This window comes from Sphaerodactylus townsendi, linkage group LG02 (assembly GCF_021028975.2).
Source record: "Sphaerodactylus townsendi isolate TG3544 linkage group LG02, MPM_Stown_v2.3, whole genome shotgun sequence".
In the NCBI taxonomy this organism is placed as follows: domain Eukaryota; kingdom Metazoa; phylum Chordata; class Lepidosauria; order Squamata; family Sphaerodactylidae; genus Sphaerodactylus; species Sphaerodactylus townsendi.
In genome coordinates this window covers 159190593-159210737 of record NC_059426.1, presented here as the reverse complement: position 1 = coordinate 159210737, position 20145 = coordinate 159190593, and the positions used below count along the sequence as shown (strand labels likewise).

At 42.8% G+C, this 20145-nt stretch overlaps 1 protein-coding gene across 1 annotated transcript in view; it reads left to right on the top strand.

Annotated features, from left to right (window-relative positions):
- The window catches only part of SETD3 (SET domain containing 3, actin histidine methyltransferase), a 69787-nt gene that overhangs the window by 11237 nt on the left and 38405 nt on the right, over positions 1–20145 (top strand). The window contains exons 4-6 of the mRNA XM_048485362.1: positions 990–1138; positions 2869–2941; positions 3745–4001. Coding sequence (XP_048341319.1) covers positions 990–1138; positions 2869–2941; positions 3745–4001 — 479 coding nt within the window. The remainder of the gene's footprint in view (positions 1–989; positions 1139–2868; positions 2942–3744; positions 4002–20145) is intronic.

Here is a 20145-nt window from a genome sequence, read left to right as displayed (position 1 = left end):
GCTTCCTGCTGCTCAGAGGCCACGTGACATTTTATTTATTTATTTATTTTATTAAATTTCTATACCGCCCTTCCCCGAAGGGCTCAGGGCGGTGTCCATCATACATATAAACAATTAAAATCTAATTCACCCCCAATCCCAGTTAAAACCATATACAAATTATAAAATTCAAAGTTGAGATGGCGATTAAAATTGTTTCCCCTTTCCCATTCCTACCCCCCACAGGAGGCCAGTTTTTCCACAGAAGTGAGATGTTATCCTGGCTGGCCAAATGCCTGGCGGAACAGGTCCGTTTTACAGGCCCTGCGGAAACTCTGTATGTCCCGCAGGGCCCTGATCTCACTTGGGAGCCTGTTCCACCAGGTAGGGGCCAGGGCCATAAAAGCCCTGGCCCTTGTGGAGGCCAGCCGGATCACTTTGGGGGCCAGGGATCACCAGAAGGTCTGCCTCCGAGGAGCGGAGGGGCCTAGCAGGGCGATATAGGGAGAGATGGTCCCATAGGTATTCTGGTCCAAGGCCACGAATAGCTTTAAAGGTCAAAACCAGAACCTTAAACATGACCCGGTACTCGATCAGCAGCCAGTGTAGTTGGTACAGGGTTAGGGTTAGAAGTTCCCGTCAGCAACCTGGCTGCCGCATTTTGCACGAGCTTCAATTTCCGGATCATGGCTAAGGGTAAGCCCGAGTAGAGCGAGTTACAGTAGTCTAACCTAGAGGTGACCGTGGCATGGATTGGCAGAGAACGGTTAGCATTGTGCGCAGTGACCTAGTGCCTCCCAAACACTTTCTTTTGCCAAGTCTTTGTTGTATTCTGAGAACTGTCTTTCTTGGTAGATTAAAATTAAATATGTCTATTGTGCACTGTTGAGCTACTCAGGGCATACGAATTCTGGGTAACCGTTCACTGGACCTACAGTGGCAAACTGATAAACATGCTACGTGTTGGAGGCTCACCGTGCATTTCCTTTTGACATCAAATGCACCCATAGGTTTGTCTGTCACCTTTGATGGGAAAAGAGAAGATTATTTTGCTGAACTAATGAAGTGGGCCGGAGAGAACGGTGCCTCCGTAGAGGGTTTTGAAGTGGCCAACTTTGGTGAAGAGGGCTTTGGTTTGAAGGCTACAAAAGAGATAAAGGTGAGTAGAAAGGAACTGGTAAACGTATTTAGCTTGCGAAAAGATCACTGAACCAACTGCTTGCTTTGTTTGGAAAATTGGCAGCAAGTTTGTTGTTGAATCCCTTGATACTGTGAATCATTTGTTGTTGAGTCTGTCCAAGCTGTGGGTCTGACTTAGAGATCTGTTCTAGGTATGCTCTTCTATCTTTGTCTCACCCCCCACCCCCACCCCAACTCCCTCAAACTGTGGTGATCAGCTTTTGGAAGGAGAAAAGAGTTTGATCTCCACCTTCGAAAAAGTGATCTTGCTTTCAGATGAACAATTCCAGTTTTACACACACACGCATGCACACACGCACATATACATTTATGTACATTTATATACATTTATATATCATTTGTTTCAAGATTATACGCAGAAGGTTCTGGTGGTCTCTCCTGTTTATTTCCATCCTAGTTGCTGATGCATAGGATCACTTAAGTAAGCGGCATGTTTGCTGTATTTTAACACAATCACAGGTCCACAGATGGGAGAACAGTTACTAGGAGGAAATGCATTTCTGCCTTGTTTGCTAAATTGTATTAAACTAGTTAAAAATGTTTAGTTTTGATAAAAGATTTGGGATTTGACTGAGGCAGCAGTTCACCCTGAAATAGCACTTCATTTAATCCAGTCCTATAGCTGCACAGCAGTGCTACACTCAAGCTTCAGGAAATGGTCCCCATCCTCCCTTTTACCTGCTTGGTTTGTGCCACCCCCTTTCTTCCTGGAACCTCTCTTTAAAGCTGGAAAGTTGGGTTGCAGCTTCTCCTTCGCAACTCTGTTAGGAGGAAAGCAAAGAAGAAAACTGAGATTAGTGGGGTGCAGGGCATTTGATGTTTTATTGTTGTTTTTAACTACATATATGTAAGCCTTCTTGAACTGTGAGGAAAGGCATGAATAGAAATGTTTTAATGAATACAATAAATGTTTAAAGTATTGCTGCTAGATAGCCTTGCATCGTCTCCCTTTTCTTCTTGCTTCATTTTCCCTTCATTTTATCAGCTTGGCAAAGGCTGCCCATGATGACTGTGCTAAGAAATAACTGTACTAAGAAATAGAATGCAAAATAGGAGCAGCAGTGGCGTAGTGGTTAAGAGCAGGTGCATTCGAATCTGGAGGAACCGGGTTTGATTCCCCACTCTGCTGCTTGAATTGTGGAGGCTTATCTGGGGAATTCAGATTAGCCTGTGCACTCCCACACATGCCAGCTGGGTGACCTTGGGCTAGTCACAGCTTTTCAGAGCTCTCTCAGCCCCACCTACCTCACAGGGTGTTTGTTGTGAGGGGGGAAGGGCAAGGAGATTGTAAGCCCCTTTGAGACTCCTATAAATCCAAACTACTCCTCCTCCTCTTCTCCTCCTCCTCCTTCCTCTTCTTCTTCTTCTTCTCCTCCTCCTCCTCCTTGACTGCTCACGAGCCAGGAGCAGATATTCTAGGACAGTAGCTGTTCCTTCCTTGCGTCTTCCCTAAGGTTGCTTATAGTCCTTAGGTCTAATGAAAGCCAAATCTTTGTGCACACAGCACAAAGCGGCAGCACATGGGCTAATGACCGCACTTGGCCAGCTTTTCCTTTTGCTCAGGTGTTTGCTAGTCTTGGTAAGTAAGCCTCTTTACAAGCCACACATATGGTTTTGGTCGGAAGGAGAGAAGAATTCCTAATTAAATTCTATTAAATACACCACTGAACATTTCTGTTGCTTTTCTAGGCGGAAGAACTTTTTCTCTGGATTCCTAGAAAATTGCTAATGACTGTGGAGTCGGCTAAAAATTCAGTCTTGGGTAAGAGGAGCTTTAAGTATATTTACAGATACGCTTGCAGCACATTTATGGGGAATTCATTCCTTGAGGATATCATGGATTGGCAAATAGGAATGGCTAGTGAGCTTACTACTGTGCTTAAAGAAGGTTAAGACTTTGGATTTATATCCCCCTTTGGATTTATATCCCCCTTTCTCTCCTGTCAGGAGAATCAAGGTGGCTTACAAGCTCCTTTTCCTTCCTCTCCCTACAACAGATGCCTGGTGAGGTAGGTGGGGCTGAGAGAGTTTGGAAGAACTGTCACTAGCCCAAGGTCACCCAGCAGGAGTGTAGGTGTGTGGAAACACATCTAGTTCACCAGATAAGCCTCTGCCACTTAGGTGGAGGAGTGGGAATCAAACCCGGTTCTCCAGATTAGAATTCCCCTTCTCTTAACCACTACACCACACTGGCTCTTAGAAAGGGTCTAGTTTTGCCTTTCTGTTTCCTGATCCCTGTTTCCTGCTGCACTGATAAATTTACATTATACCGAGTACCTTCAGTCTAATCCTACATATGCAAGTTCCCCCAATGACTTTCAGAAATCAGCGTGTTAGAGTAGTGGGCATGCAGTCAGTCAGTGTCATATCACTTTTGACATTTTTGTATGAGGAGTTGGCCAGTGCTTTTTAATTTTTGTTTAAACATTTTACAGGAACATCATGATCTATCTTATGAGATAAAAATTTGAAAGCCTAAGCTCACTTTTTTCATAGAATGAATTGGGAATTGATGCTTCAAAGGGGCTACCTTTTCTAATGGGTTCATGTTTTGTTTTTTTTAAGGATCCTTGTATTCCCAAGACCGAATTCTCCAAGCCATGGGTAACATCACGTTAGCGTTCCATCTTCTTTGTGAACGATGCAACCCTAATTCTTTCTGGCTGCCTTACATCCAGACTCTCCCAAGCGAATACAATACCCCGCTTTATTTCGAAGAAGATGAGGTCCAGTATCTCCAGTCCACTCAGGCCATTCATGATGTTTTCAGCCAATATAAGAATACTGCTCGACAGTATGCCTATTTCTACAAAGTTATTCAGGTAAGAGCGTGAAACTGACATCGCAGTGTATGTGGCTCAGAGGTAAAACCACGATAACCAAGGGCAGTTCTGAGTGTTGCAAAGAGGTTCTTGTTGCCTTGTCAAAGCAGTTCTAGAATGATTATTTTGTTACATAATTGTACCATAAATATGTTTATTGTTTAATTCTTTTGCTGCAATAAAGCTATGTCTGCACTGCTCCCGGACGCACGTTGCAACTCATACAGGGTCTCTGTCAGTGAGGATAGAGAGTGGATGGCAGACTTTGCCTTTGCCACACCACGTCCCCCAAATATAGTTCTTTATTTTTATCCATGTACTTTGGGGAGAAAGTTGTAGAAAAAGTGCCTTTGGGGCAGCACAGCAGTAGGCTCTGTATTTTATCCCTGCCCTTGGTGAGTTCTAGCCAATGCATATAGCCCAGTTCGGGGAGGTGATGTATGATGAAATCTTAGCAATGGCCCTGGCAATTACGATGCATCTGTTTCAGTCCTAATTGAATGAGAGTTTCTCTCTCCATTTCCTTTGTTAATTGGCAGAAACATGACCTAAGGTACTTTTTTACATGAAGTCACCCTGATCCTTTTAATTTTTTTTTTACAAAAAAATAGTTTTCCAGCAGCTGTGGCTCCATTGTTCAGGAAGATGGTTCGCCACCCTGCATGCCTACCTGTTCCTCTCTGGCCCCTTGCGCACTGCCCAGTAAAGGCGGGGTGAGGGGCAGTACAAATGCCGTTTGGGGCGGGAACTTCGTTTTGGGCCCTGCAAACGACTCTAAACTGCTCCTAACCTGTGGCAGCGGCCTTGGAGCAGCTTATTCGAGAATCGCTCAATGAGCGATTCTTTTGTTTTGCAGTGGAGCACAGCCTCATGGAGCAATTCTCACACAACCCCCTCCCCAGCTTCCATTCACAGAGCCATGGGGGGGAAAGCGGGTTAAGGGGGTTGGCCTTGCTGCAGGCAAGCAAGGATGAGCAGGGACGAGGTGGGAGGTGTCTGGGAAGGGAACCACAGACGCATCTCCATGCGAAGGCGCGTCCACGGTCCCCGACAGCCACAAGGCTGCTCACACAAGCGTGTGCAAACGGTCCCGGGGTTCCACCAGAGTCAAGTACACAGGTGTGAACTCGCCTCCCTGGCCTGTGCGGAAGGGGTCTCTTAAGTGTACATTACTGAAAGATATATATATTTAGATTCATTGGAACTGAGTGGGTGTTTGCGTGCAAGTGGGAAAGTCGTTTGCTATAGCAGTGAAATATTCTACTTCTGTTCTCTTCATACTATCAGGCTGGGGAGGAGAGTAAGAGCCTCATCTGAAGGGGAATGAAAGGCCTTGGGGGAGCAGTGCAGTCTTGTGCTGGCATGTTTGTCCTCCCCAGAGCATTTACCTGTTGGAGGAGGCAGACTCACTGGTGGACAGGTGCTCCCCAACTCTGCAGCGGTGAAACACAGAAGTCTGGTTCACCGCAGAAATGCCAGCATGATGGGAAGGGGGCATTCCTGGGGGCAGAGCCAACATTAGTCAGCTTTCTCCTGGAGTGGTTTTTTTGTGTTTTTTTTTCATTCCCTGTGCTGCTGGAAAGCCCTCTTGAAGGTGGCGGGGTGGTGCCACAGTGGTGGTGTGTCCCCTGGTGGATGTGGCTGCCATTTAGTTCATAAATAAAGTCCTTTGCTGTCATTTGAGACCACAGGTATGACTTTATTCAACATTTACAAACACAGTGTGATCCAAACACCATCAGTTTTGGCTTTTTATCGGCTGCACATATCCAGCTACTTTCCATCCATTTTTTTACCTTTGAATCTACTATACCATAAACTACCTCTAAGTGATACAAGTATTTGATTCTAGCATAGGAAAGCTGTTCCTATTTTTGCCTATTCAATCAAAGTGCACTGACAGAACTTTCTATCAGACCATTTTTGTGTGTATCAGAACGTGTTTCCTTGTACCCTGCCTTTTACCTCAGTGGGGACCTAAAGCAGCTTACATCATTCTTCTCTTATCCATGGTATTCTCACAACAACCCTGTGAAGTAGGTTAGGCTGAGTGTGTGTGAGTGGCCCAAAGTCACCCAGCAAGTTCCCATGGCAGAGTCGAGATTTCAACCTGGGTCTCTCAGATTCTAGTTTGACTCTCCAGCCCCTGCACCATTCAAATTACCCTTCTTGGGTAACTCTTCAGCCTTCTTCAATACTTTATTGTAAAGAATGTCTTCAATGTAAAGATGGGTGCACACGTCACCAACACATTTCAGCCAGCGTTTTTTAATGGCACCAAATCTCAGATGAAACATAACCTGCTTCCTTCCTGCCTTTATTGAATTTTAATGTCTTCTTTTGCAATTATTTCCAACTTTTAAAAATATTTTTAAATGAAAGTTCTGTGCCGAATGTCATTAAAAAAAACATTCCGAAAAGCAGACTAGACAAAAGAGTCCCCATTTGCCTTTAAAGCTGTATGAGTGTTTGTTCGTTTTTTTCCCCCCTTTCTATTTTACAGAGGATATGAAAAATGTCTGTACTGGGTTTCCATAGTGTCAACATCGAACTCCTGAGCACTGTCGCCTTTAATTCATCCTCTTGTGTTTGTAAAGACTGTCAGTTCTCTCCTTCATGTTGCTGTGCTGCACTAGTACCGCTAGGTGGTGTTTATTAGTTAGGACACGTCAAAGCCAAGTAGGCTGGGCAGATCTAGGATATTGCTAATAGAACTCTTGATGGTTTGGAAGATTTTTTTCTTCTATGGAACAGAAGGTGCTATATTAACACGATGCCCTTGTCACAGATAAGTTCTGGCTTTTTAAAGAAAAACTAGCAGTACGAGGCACCTAATGTTGTTTTAACTGGTGGGTTAACCAGTCTTCATCGCTGCCGTATGTCATCGTAGTCCAAAGCTAGTATAGCATACCACTGAATGATATCTAGATTATATATATTACTGACATTTGAAGTAGACAAGTGTGATCATCATCTTGTCAGCATTCTCAAGCGAAAAGTGTACTTCGGAGGAACAATGGGGCATCTTGGGCATATTCTTTGAAAAGGTCCTCTTAAAATGCACATTTCTGAAAGCCACGGAAGCAATAGGCGGGGTCTTGCCCTTGCTTGAATTGGGGCAGGTGCAGTGAACACAGATTGTGAGATTCAGCTTGTATTAAGCTGCTCCAGCATTTTGTACAATATGGCTTAGCTGATGTCAGAGCATTAAATCCCCTGATGCACCTACCGCTTTGCTCCAGCTCAGCCCTGTTAGTGCTTCATTGATGATGTGACGTCTCATGTGATTACCAAAATGGATACAGGCAAACCAATGTAATGTAATGCGCCACATGTGTCCAGGTATTACTGTTGCCATTATGGATGGGGTATTTCATATGTAATGGGATCACTACATGTGTGCAATGGCCATTATGGAGGGGGTATTTCAGGGGCAGCCTAAGGAATGAATCCAAGTCATCGCTGGGTGGCATTTCCTATTGGGATTGGAGTGTTGACAATGGTATTCATACAATTCAAATCTAATTTTTGAGAATTATTCGACACAGCTGTTCACTGAGGTTTAGACATGGAAAATATCCAAAGGGGAGCTTTGGAAACAAACAAGTTACATGAGTTGGAGAAGGGGAATAGCAAGTAGCTGTTATGAAAGTTCACATACATTTCTGTACAAAGTGTAGCTGAAAGATTGTCTTTTTGCAATGTATGCTTTTGAAAAAATTATCCTCATTTTTAACTGGTTGTATTAGAAATAATATCTACAAATGCTGCCTGGAAACCAGCAACGTACAAACAGAAACAGACTTAGCACAGTTGTTCTCACACAAGTTCTTGTGCAGCACTTCCCAGTTTGTCGTGGTTCCCAGAAAACGATGGCACAGGATGTTGTATGGAAAGTGAGCTTGAACAAGCCGCCGCCGTGGTCTTTCTCTTGCATTTCTGCTCGTGCAAGGGCTCTGGCTCAAGTGGAAATTTTGCTTTGAATACAACCCAACATCTTTTAAGCTAAAGCGATATAAAGCCTAACATGATTTGGTCAGGGCTGCAAACGTGTTAAGTTGAGAAATACTGAGGCAGATTAAGTATGTTGTAATTGAAAGTATGAAACAGTGACTTAATGCTGGAAGTTAGGGCAGAAAGGGCCTACCACATTCATTATTCCACTTATAGCTCACATTCCTGTAATAAGCACAGGGCAGTTTGCTCAAGGATCGTCTCCTTTTATCCTTGCAAGAATCCTGTGCAATTACTTAGGTTGAGCTATGAGTGGCCCAAGGTCACACGGTTAGTTTTACGACTGAGCGAGGAATTGAAGTTGCGTTGCCCTGCTCTGTACACCACCCTGCCTCCCTGCTTAATTGTGTTAACCACAGAGATGATTTACAGCAGGGTCAGGTGTTTGTTTTGGTAGCTGGTTTCATTTACTTTTTCCTGAAGGCAGTAGGCCATCTTGAAAAAATGCGATTATAACTTCTCCTTGCTGTAAGTAGTCAGAATACAGTCAGCAGCGGGGAGACTCCTTCCCTTTCGCTCTTGTTGCCAGATAAACGTTCTTCTTGTTTGACAGCCAACAACAGGTATGAGACTCAGCTGACAAAAATAACTCCTTTAGCCAGGCAGAGACCCACACGGACTCTGTTTAAATAACTCGATACCTGAAATATAGGTTGGATCTCTTGAGGTGCTACTTCAAGAACGGCAGAAAAATAGCTACTGAGCTTGAACTTAGTGACTTTGGAAGAGTTTAAATTTTGTCCCTTGCAAGCTTCTGGACATCTCTTGGACATGTGCTTTACCATTTCATGAGCATGCACTGCATAGTGCAGGGCGAACAGACCCCAAACGTAGATTGCATAATCCTGGATTCTTTGTGTAGTGAAATGTGGTATAATAAGCACAAGAGGGAGCCATATAGTTTGCAGACATTCAGAGTGAAATCCCTTTCTCTTTGAAGATACATATTTCAATTGCCTTCGTAACTCATGTTTCCCATTTTAACTGCCCCCTCCCACCTGTACATGAGCACGTTTCTAGTCTTGTGCAGTGAAGAGCTACTACATGGATCGTTCCAGAGAGGTGCTTTTATCGTATAAAGCACTAACAATATACTCCTTGCAACTGTACCTCTTCTCTGTCAGATCAGTGAGATTCAAGGAAGAAGTAGTGAATAATGGCAGTTCTGTTCACCATGGTGGCAACAATGCTTTTCAGCCTAAGTGTTTCCAAAGTTGTGTTCAGTCTGTACTTAGAAAGTAAACCTTCCATCCTGAATTTAAATAGTTTGATGGTTTCAGTTATTTCATGGGGGCAAAGAGCAGTCAGAGGGTGTGAGCATTTATCACAGGATGTCCTGGCTCTTCACTTCATCATGAGCTTTCCTTGTTTCATAAAAAGTTCCATAGGCTGATGTGAGACCAGGGGTTTCTTTCTCCTAAATTAAGCAGTAGTGGAAAACTAGCCTTATTGGCACTTAATTTTAAACTAGCATTAATTTTAAACTAGCATTATGGCACTTAAGGGAGCAGCAGTGGCGTAGGAGGTTAAGAGCTCGTGTATCTAATCTGGAGGAACTGGGTTTGATTCCCAGCTCTGCCGCCTGAACTGTGGAGGCTTATCTGGGGAATTCAGATTAGCCTGTACACTCCCACACACACCAGCTGGGTGACCTTGGGCTAGTCACAGCTTCTCGGAGCTCTCTCAGCCCCACCCACCTCACAGGGTGTTTGTTGTGAGGGGGGAAGGGCAAGGAGATTGTAAGCCCCTTTGAGTCTGCAGGAGAGAAAGGGGGGATATAAATCCAAACTCTTCTTCCTCTTCTTAATCTTTAATCCTTTGTTTTGTGCGTCCCTGGGGCCAAAAGCATCTATCTTTATGCAGTTCCCTCCAACGAAAGTGCTGCAGAGGCAGTTGCTTCCTCCTTTCTGCATACTGAAGGAGAAGAAGTCACTTTTAATGCAGTATCTAAATCGGTCAGTAGAAGTATCTCCAGAAGCTTGAGATGGTGTCTTGACAGAGACAATTTGTGCTGCTGTTACGGTCAGCGAGGAGCAAAGTGTATTTATTGTCTAAGCATCTCAAATTGCCGCAGTTCCTAGAAGTTTCGTTGTGGTACCTGGTATTTTCAGAATCAGTTTTATTGTTGGTTCTTTCTGTCATCCTCCATAGAAATACAAAGCTTATGTATTTTACATCCGAATCGTTTGTTCTGTGATGGAAAAGTGCATGTGTGTGTAATTCTTGTCATTGCTTTCCTGTGTATTTAACCATTCAGTGGTGATAGATGAGTGGATTTCTTAACCATGCACTGTCTGCTTTGGCTCCGGCATTCAATTGCGTGAAGGATTTTTTAAACAGATAAATTATGAAACATTGGCAATAAGATGGGTTTAAGGTTTGTTGTGGTGATAACAACTAGGATTACTCTGTATTTATTTTATATGCTGCCACACTTTTGTTCTAGCTTTAATAAACATGATTAGAAGCTATAAAGAGTTTAGGGTTGTGTTTCGTGGTACAAATAATTAGAAAACATGGTCATTAAAATACAAATCTGTGAAGGCTCTAAAATGATTGACTCTTACATTCTCGGGCTTCTACTGTTGAAGAACATTTGTCAGATTTCAGTATTAGGAACTTACAACAGATTTCAGGAACTTTAGTTGACATCCAAATGTAGCCCTACCTATTGTGATTGTGTGAGAGTGTTTCTCCAAATAATAAACATCCTGTGTTTACTAAACCAGTGTGGCATGGTGGTTAAGAGTGGTGGACTCTAATCTTGAGAACCAGGTTTGATTCCTCCAAGCCTGCTGGGTAGCCTTGGTCTAGTCCCAGTTCTCTCAGAACTCTCTCAGCCTCACTTACCTTACAAGGTGCCTGTAAAGGGGAGGGGAAGGTATTGGTAAGCCACATTGACTATCCTTAAAAGGTAGAGAAAAGCAGAGTATAAAACCCAACTCTTCAATATTTATTTACTATATATGCTTTTTATAACCTACATTTATTTTTTTACTGCCTCTCAGGTTACGAAAGATACATACTCTAGCTTTGGGCATATCAATTTGACGCTCTCTTCCACTGTTGGGCACATTTGCAGTTTTGCTTGTAAAAAACCAAGATATTTACACTATAAATTCTATAAATACGTCTCATAATGCAAGCGTATATTCTTAACTAAGTTGTAAGTTGTGCATCATTTTGTTAAAACAGTAAAGTTGATTTAGGCTTGATAGCAAGTAAAGTAATTCATATATTTCAATTTTTCTGCAAGTTTCCACTTTTCTGTGGGAGGGAGGACCCCCTTTCCCAGTGGCTTAAAAATTCTGGAATTTTTTTCATGTCTAGTAATAACAAGAAAATATAATGATTATATAAAACCCTAAAAGATGGAAAAACCAGTTCAGCTCAAGCATTTTAAGGCTGCCTCCTAGAGTCAAAGAGAAGTTATGAAGGCCAACATACAGACTGATATCACTGCATGGCAGAAATTGGTTAGTCAGGCTCACTGCATGGCAGAAATTGGATCCATGAATAGATTGGGTCTCTTTGTACCCCTGCACCTGACCTGGATCGCCCACGCTAGCCGGATCTTGGAAGCTAAGCCAAGTTAGCCCTAGTATGTATCTGGATGGGAGACCATCAGGGGATATCGGAGTCACTGTGCAGAGGCAGGCAATGGCAAACCACCTTTGAAAGTTTTTTGCCTTGAAAACCTTACGGGGGGCCCCGTAAGTCAGCTGCAACTTAACTGTAAAAAGCAACAGCAGCTATGCAGTGCTTTATCTATGTCACCTTGGGTTATTGGCTGTCTTTCAGGAACTTGGCCATCTTTCAATAGCAGGAACTTGGACATTTTCTGTCAGCTGCTTGAAGAGAACGTCCTACCATCCAAGCTAGATAGATATGGTCAAGAGACTTCAACAAGCCCCTTTCAGAAAGGGATCTTTCAGAGATCAAATATATGACATCCTCGTGAAAGTCTGTGGAGGCTTTGGTAAAAACTCTGATAAAGACCCAAGTATTATAGCAGCCTCCAAGGGGTCCCACAGCTTTGCCTGTTTGCTTTTTAATATAATGAAGATGCATTTTGCTTAACAATGAGATGTCTTTTCCCCTTGAAGATAAGAGACAAATGATGCTCTTCAGCTTCAGATCTAGATCTGTTAAATTCTTTGTCTTTAATACGTGGGCGACTAGGATGTCTTCTTCCTATTCAGTTTTAAAATGGTCACAATGAAAAATAATACAAGCAACTAGAATGGCGAATGAGAAAAAGTCTAAAAGTGGAACCTTTTTTTCATAGAGTTTCTCTTGCACATGATACCAAGCTTCTGGAGGTTTAATTTCCATGGCAATGCAAACACAATTTATTGTCCATTACATTTTTGTTTTGTTTTCTGGAGTATGATGCATAGTCTTACTGTATTTTTTTTAAAAAGTAATTGGAAGAAGACTGTGGGGTTTGAGGCATAACCTGCTCAATGGAGTTGGTGGTATTAATTCCGAGCCTACAACCTGTTGTTCAATAGCTGGGGAGGATACTCTGCTCAAAGACTCACAATCAAAGACAAAGCTTGATTAGAGAGCAGGAATGTGGTTGGACCTCCAAACGAACTGGGTGGTCACCGTATGAGACAGGATGCTGGACTAGATGGACCACTGGTCTGATCCATCAGGACTCTGACTTGAGCGGTACTACTCATGTAGACAAGTGGGCATATACAGCAAACTCCCACCTTCAAGAAGAAGAAATACTCCACACAGCAGATTCTTTCAAAAGAAGGCTTTTACCATAGAATTGCTATATGTACAAGATACTATATACAGAGTATTTTAAACAGTCCAACAAAGTGCTCCGCCAGACTCCTCATATGTTCTTAGTAGAGGAAAGAGGAAGAGGTTAGCAACAACAAAAATAAAAAATCAGTCACCATTTCAAAGTATCAGTAACAAAAAGTTGCTAGAGATTCCATGTGTGTCTTAGAGAGTTGGACCAAGAGAACGAGAAGGAACTCAAAGCTAAAGGAAAGCCAAGAACGTGTAAGTGAAGTGATAAAAAGAGGAACGATTTTAAATTTTAGTTGAGAATTAAGTGAAAGCCAATAATGTTTGCAAAATAAAAAATGACACAGTGCATACAATGCAAACAACATTCATGATGGACAGATGGGATGGAGATAAAAGAAGGCCATTGAGGTGACTATTGCAATAATCAAGGTGTGAAATAAGAGAATAAATAAGAGCTATAATTGTGTCAGGAGATAGAATGGAACAAGTCGTGATCTGTGGAAGATGGAAACAGTGAGATTTGGCAAGAGCATGAATGTGGGAAGAGAACAAAGTAACACCTAGATTATGAGTTTGAGAGGAAGAGTGAATAGGAGGACCGTCAAGGTTAAGAGAAAAGGGGCAGAGAGAGGTAAGTCTAAGGATTTTGTTTCGATGCAATTAAGTTAGCAATGATATTGAGTCATCTAAAATGTGATAGTGAGACAATAGAGAGACTTAAAATAATACAGAGGAATAGTTGAGGGGAAGATAGCTTTAATTAACAGATGTAGATATGGTAGGAAAGATCATACATGCAAACGATGGATGGAGCCCTTCGGGGATCGGGCGGTATATAAATTGAAAAATAAATAAATAAATAAAAAAATAAATATGAAGAAGCCCTGGGAAAGCATCATCAGGAAGACGTAATGACAGCTGTTAAAAACTTATGAAAGAATGGTGAGACAGATATGAAGGAGAGCAACTAAAAACAGCAACTTTGAAATCTAGCCTAGAGAGAGATAGAACAGGGATTCGCGATGTAAGTTGCTAAGGAAGAATCAAGATAGATAGACCAAATAGAGATTTTTGCATCTAGCAGCAAGGAGAAATTTTGAAGAGATCTGGTTTAATAGGAAAATGAATTTAAAAAGCCAGAGGAATCCTGAACATTAAGTGAGGGTGGTGGAAGCATTACGAAGAAACTGTGACTTGCATCCTAATGGTGTAAGGACATAAGGAGCACATGTCTACCCTATTTTCCATTCCCTCCCCTGTCAGTGTTGCTGACCATGGGAAAATTTATTTCCAGAGATGTTGTGGGACTGGTGTGGAGTATAGCCATGTTGGGAAGGAAGACTCAGTGGGGCGAAGGGGAATCACTTTCTCCTCCCTCTTCCATCAAAAGAAGAGTCAGAAAGGACTCCTGGGTGGACGGGACAGGAGAACGCAGGAAAAGATCTCGACTGCTAGGTTGCAGAATCCAATCTAGTATCATTAACAAAGGAGAAGCCACAGCCATTGTGGGGAGAATACAAAGGATGTGTGTATGAAATACAAACCAGTTATGGGAGGACCAGAGTAGTAATGGAGAGCAATAAAAAGAGTGGTATCCAGAAAACAGGTGGCAGTAGAAGGATGAGGAAGAAAAGAAGATAAATCAGAGAGTGGAGGATGGTTTGAAATAAAAAGGAAGATGATGAAGAAAAGAACCGTCAGTTTCTTCTACCTAAAAACGATGCCAAGTCTTGAGAAAGGTTGAAGTAGAGATTCAAAAATAGATGAGCCAGTGAGGGGGGAAAACCAGGCTGTTTAGAAGCAGCAAAAGAAATAAACTGAAAATGACGCAGATCAGAAGAGCAATTCTGGTGCCACATCCGTTCAGCAGCAGAGGTGAAGCTTGAAGGTAACACAAAGAAAGAGTAAGTTACTACCTCAGTAAGTTACTGAAGGAGCAAAAGGATGGTCAGAACATACATGGATGGAAAGAGCAAGAGAAGAAGAAAATGGTGCAGAGCCCATCAGCTGAGCGGGAAGGATGGAAGACTGCACGTGACACTCGCGGAGGCAGTAAAACACTGTTGATATTGTGGATGCCAGCCAAAGATGCAGGCGAAACGTCAGGATGAAATGCTACTGGAACATGGCCAGACAGCCCGGAAACCCCACAACACCCCAGTAATTCTGGCCGAGAAAGCCTTCGACAGTGCACTGTTGATATTAGTGGGGCAGTTAGACAAAATATGTACCTGCTATGACGTGCATGTACAAAGTTTGCATTAAAATGGCTGACCGCAATTCATGCAACTGATTTTAATAGCCTGTCTCTTGTCTCGACCCAAAGCAGCTTTGAAATGAATACCAGAGTGCATTTGTCCAGGCCATTTTATCTTCCTTCCCATCACCTTTCCAAGACCCACGTGGCTCTCAGGAGCTGTAGGCTTCTTTGCCAGTTCTGCCCCTGAGCATACGAAAAGACTCTGATCAGGTGATGTGCTGTGTGGTTTCCAAGCTGTATGGCCGTGTTCTAGCAGCATTCTCTCCTGACGTCTGTCAGATCCTCTGAAGATGCCAGCCACAGATGCAGGCAAAACTTCAGGAGAGAATGCTGCTAGAACACGGCCATACAGCCCGGAAACCACACAGCACCCCAGTGATTCCAGCCGTGAAAGCCTTTGACAATATTCTGATCAGGTGTTTGGGGTGTTATCTGGTTTCCAGGCTGTATGACCGTGTTTCCCCAAAAATAAGACCTAGCATGATTTTTTGGGATTTTTGGAGGATGATTGAAATATAAGCCCTACTCCAAAAATAAGCCCTAGTTACAGATTCCCTGAGGCAGCTGGTCTGATCATGTGCAGGGCGGCAAAATCATGAAAAAAAAAATATGACATCCCCTGAAAATAAGCCCTAACACATCTTTTGGAGCAAAATTAATGTAAGACCCTGTCTTATTTTTGGGAAAACACGGTAGTTGTGTGGTTTCAATGCCCTGTGTGTTAGACAAAATCACCGGAATCACTGGGTGTTGTGTGGTTTCTGGGCTGTATAGCTGTGTTCTACTAGAACACAGCCATACAGCCCGGAAACCACACAACACCCCAGTGATTCTGGCTGTGAAAGCCTTCGACGATAGCCTGTTTGTTTGAGCCCTAAGCATTCTCCTCCTCCTTTGGATTTACTTTGCTAGTTTTCCTAGTCGGTTCTTACCGGATTCCCTGCTTGGCAGCCAGAGAAATACAGCTGAACGCGCCCCTCTCACCACCTTGAAAATATTAGTATCCAAATGATAATATGTTTCTATTTCTCCAAGTCCCTTTTCTGTAACAGTCAGAATATTGGGAGCCTGTGAACTTTCCATTTTGAAAATCGTAAAACTAATCATTTGGGAAACAGTTATCTTCTGTATTTTGGACCCGGCTTGCGAGCATAACTACTTTTAATTTATTTCCGCTCTTCTCAATGGCTTAGGATCCCATTAAAATAGTCTCCCCAAACGCCCTGTCTGAAAATGCTATGCTTCAAAACCATATATGCCAATATTAGACGAGATTGTTTTTGCACATTTTTAAACCACACTTGGGAGGAATATTATGCTGGCTGGAAAAATGCTGAAGTCCGTGGAGACGCTTCTATTAGAAGATGAGGTTTCTAACCCCTCTCCTGGCCACGAATTCAGATGAGCAGTTGTTTCTACAGATACAGCAGTGCTAGGGCTTATTTTCCTCTGATTGACTTGCACTTCCAGAGAGCAACTGTTTCCACCCACAGGGGATTATCTGTGTTTTGGGACTCCGTGCCTCGATGGTTAATCATACTTTTTTCACAGGCACATAGTCCTTATTGTTCAGATTTAATTTTTTCTTGATGTAACTGCGGTTATGAATGTTCAATAAAATCAAAGCACAGTAGAAAGCTGATGTGTCTAGAGTGGAATGCTCAAAGGAGATATATATTCTAAGCACAGTTAAAACTATTTGAGGGACTTATCTTTGTGGAAATTAGTAATTTAACTAAATTAGAAAATGGATTATCTTCCATACTTTGTGTGATGCATCTCAGCATAAAAGGCTGTATTGTTACGCAGCGAGAAGAACTTCTAAAATGTCTCTTCCTGTGTTCAGGGTAATAAAACTTAAGTACAACTGCTTCTCTCTGCTTTCTGTGTCTGTACAGGAACGCTGCCCAAACTGTTGTACGAGCTGAAGTAATTTTAAGTTGTCAAACTCTTTCACACCCAGAATCAACTGGCTGTTGTGGGTTTTCCAAGCTGCGTGGCTGTGGGCTGGTAGTTTTTGTTCCTGGTTTTCTGCTTGCATCTATAGCTGGTATCTTCATTGTAATATGTGTTTCTCTCCAGGCGAAAGGTCAGGATCAGAAACTGCCTGGAAAACCTGCAATAGCCCATTGATTCCAGCCACAAAAGCCATGGACAGTACATTGGGAAAATTGATAGTTCAGAACTGTAGAGCGTGTATCGTGAACTCTGAAAGAGAAAGCCAGGGCAGTGAATTTTCAGGGTTGTAACAGCTGGACAGTTTTCATGCTAAATGTAACATCCCTGGGACAAGTGTACAGGGTAAAATGAGAGAGGACATTGCAATCCCTAGAGCTTCTCCAACTCCTATAAACTTATTAAAATTATGCCATTATTATTTCAGTTTTCTATCTACCGGGTGCTGTTCAGCTTAAGCACTTTCAAGCTTCATTAATTTCAGTGGGAGAAATCTGAGCCCACGCTTAATTCTCCCATTGAAATTAGTGGGGCTTGAAAGTGCTTAACTTTGGCTGGATCACGTCCAAGATGGAGAAAGACACAGTGCACAGGAAATAAATGTGAGGCATTGGAATATGTGTCATATTTAAGCCACACACAGACTCTTAGCCTAACGGGAATTGGTCTTCCTGTGTGATTAATTTTGCTTGCCCCAGAATGTTGTGTTTGTTACCTGAGGGTACATCTTCCAAGTGTGCATCTCTCCATAATGCAAGTTGACAAGAATTGTGGTTGGAAGAACTGCAGGGAAAAAAGTCCACGAGAGACACTGAATTGCTGGCAAGCAGAAGACATGCGGGTAGGACAGTGAAAAGTTGGCTGGATCGCATTTTACACAGGGCAGCTATGAATTAACAAACTTGGACTTGGATGGCCATGTATTCTCTGGTTTAAATTAGATAAGTAATTAGAGCCAGCGCGGTGTAGTGGTTAAGAGCAGGTGCACTCTAATCTGGAGAACTGGGTTTGATTCCCCACTCTTCCACCTGAGTGGTTGAGGCTTATCTGGTGAGCCAGATTTGTTTCCACACTCCTACATGATAGAACCTGGGTGCAAAACCAGATAGAAGGCTTGCTCACATAACCTATCCTTATTTATTTATTTTATTTATTTATTATTTCAATTTCTATACCGCCCGATCCCTGAAGGGCTCTGGGCGGTGAACAACATAATATATAAAAACATGAAGCATTAAACAGGAGCGAATCCAGTACACAATACATAGGCTCCATCAATAAAACGTCTTAAAATACTTAAAACCAGCTGTTAATAATTAACATTTAAACAGGGCGTCCCGCCTCAATTTCAACCCACCCCAAAGGGGGGGGGGACGGCAGGCCCCTCAATATGAGGGGCTCTGATGTACCAGTGCCAGAGCAAGGAGGGGGCACCATATCAGCGGCTGGACACTCCAAAGGCCCGGTGGAACAACACAGTCTTACAGGCCCTGCGGAACTCGCCAAGGTCCCGCAGGGCCCGGACAGCTGGAGGAAGGGTGTTCCACCAGGCCGGGGCCAGTGCTGTGAAAGTCCTGGCCCGTGTGGAGGCCAGCCGCATCATTGAGGGGCCGGGGACCACCAGCAAATTGGCCTCTGCTGACCGCAGAGGCCGAGTAGGGACATATGGGGTAATGTGGTCCCTTAGCAGAGTTGAATAATAAATGCAGCAGAGTAGTTAAGAAACTTCTTTTTATATAGAGTTTTAAAAAAGATAAAGCAGGCTACAAAACATATATACAAAAGAAAGTAGTAAAAAAACTTGAGTGAAGCACTGGCATAAACCATACACAGCAATATTAGGAAGAAGAATCATACACAGTAATGTGCATGAACAGAGAAAGAGGTAGCAAAAGTAGCAGTAAGTAGAAAGAATGTAGAAGCCAAGCCCCAATTAAGCAGCTGGCAAAGGTAACTTCAATTAGGCAGCTGCTCAGCATTATCCCAAGGGTGCATGTAAAATAGTGCAAGTGGTATTGTTCCTACAAAACTTAAATATACATAGCTGCCAAATACTCGAACACCCCCTCTCAATCTTTACAGGACAAAAAATAATAACAACATGAAAAGATTGAACTATCAACAAAACAGGTTCATCTTCCCACGCAGAGTTTCGTAATGCAGACGATACACAGGCTTGGTGAGAATGTCAGCAACCATTCTCTCTGCCGGGCAGTATTTTAGTTCAATAGTCCCATTCCTTTGCAGGTCTCTTACAAGATGGTACTTATTATCTATATGCTTGATACATGCATTAACACCTTCCTTCTTAGCAAGACAAATTGCAGATGGATTATCCTCATACACAGTTATAGGATAATTAACAGTGATCCCAACCAAAATTTCACAGATCCACTGTAATTCCTGACATCCCTGGGCTGCAGAAATATACTCTGCCTGAGTAGTAGATAAGCTAACTTCATTCTGTTTCTGACTTTCCCAACTTACTGCCCCCTCTCCAAGGAGGACAATACAGCCAGATATAGACTTTCGGTCTTCAAAATCTTCAAAACTAGCATCTACATAAACCTCTGATTGCATGTTCCTACTTGAAGGCAACCTCAACTTAAAGTTTTGTGTACCCTTTAAGTACCTGGCTAATCTTTTAAGTCAGGGGTCGGGAACCCGCGGCTCGCGAGACACAAATGGCTCTTTCGAGCTTGTGGTGCGGCTCCCGGCCCCTTCCTGGGGAGAGTGGGGAATCCCCCCCCCCTTTGCAAAGAGGGGGAGAAAAAAGCGGCGAGTTGTACCCCTGTTTGTATTCAGTCTAGACACCTTTTTTTACACAGTAGCGAGAACATGATCTACAGTTTCATCAGCTTCTTTGCACAATCTGCATTTTGCATCATCCGGAGGATTTTCTATTCTGGCCTTGATCAATTTGTTCTGATGGCTTGCTCTTGAGTGGCTAAAAATCAGGATTCAGTTTCCTTTTTCAGAGTTCCAGTTGTTAACCACTGCAAGATCTTTTCATTGTCCATCTTGTCCTTGATCTTCCAGAAATTGGTCATGCAGTTCTTTTGTTGTGCCAGCTTTCTAGTCCTTAGCTTAACCATATTTTTTCTGTATTCTTGTTTGGTTTTCTGGGTCTTCATTAAATGT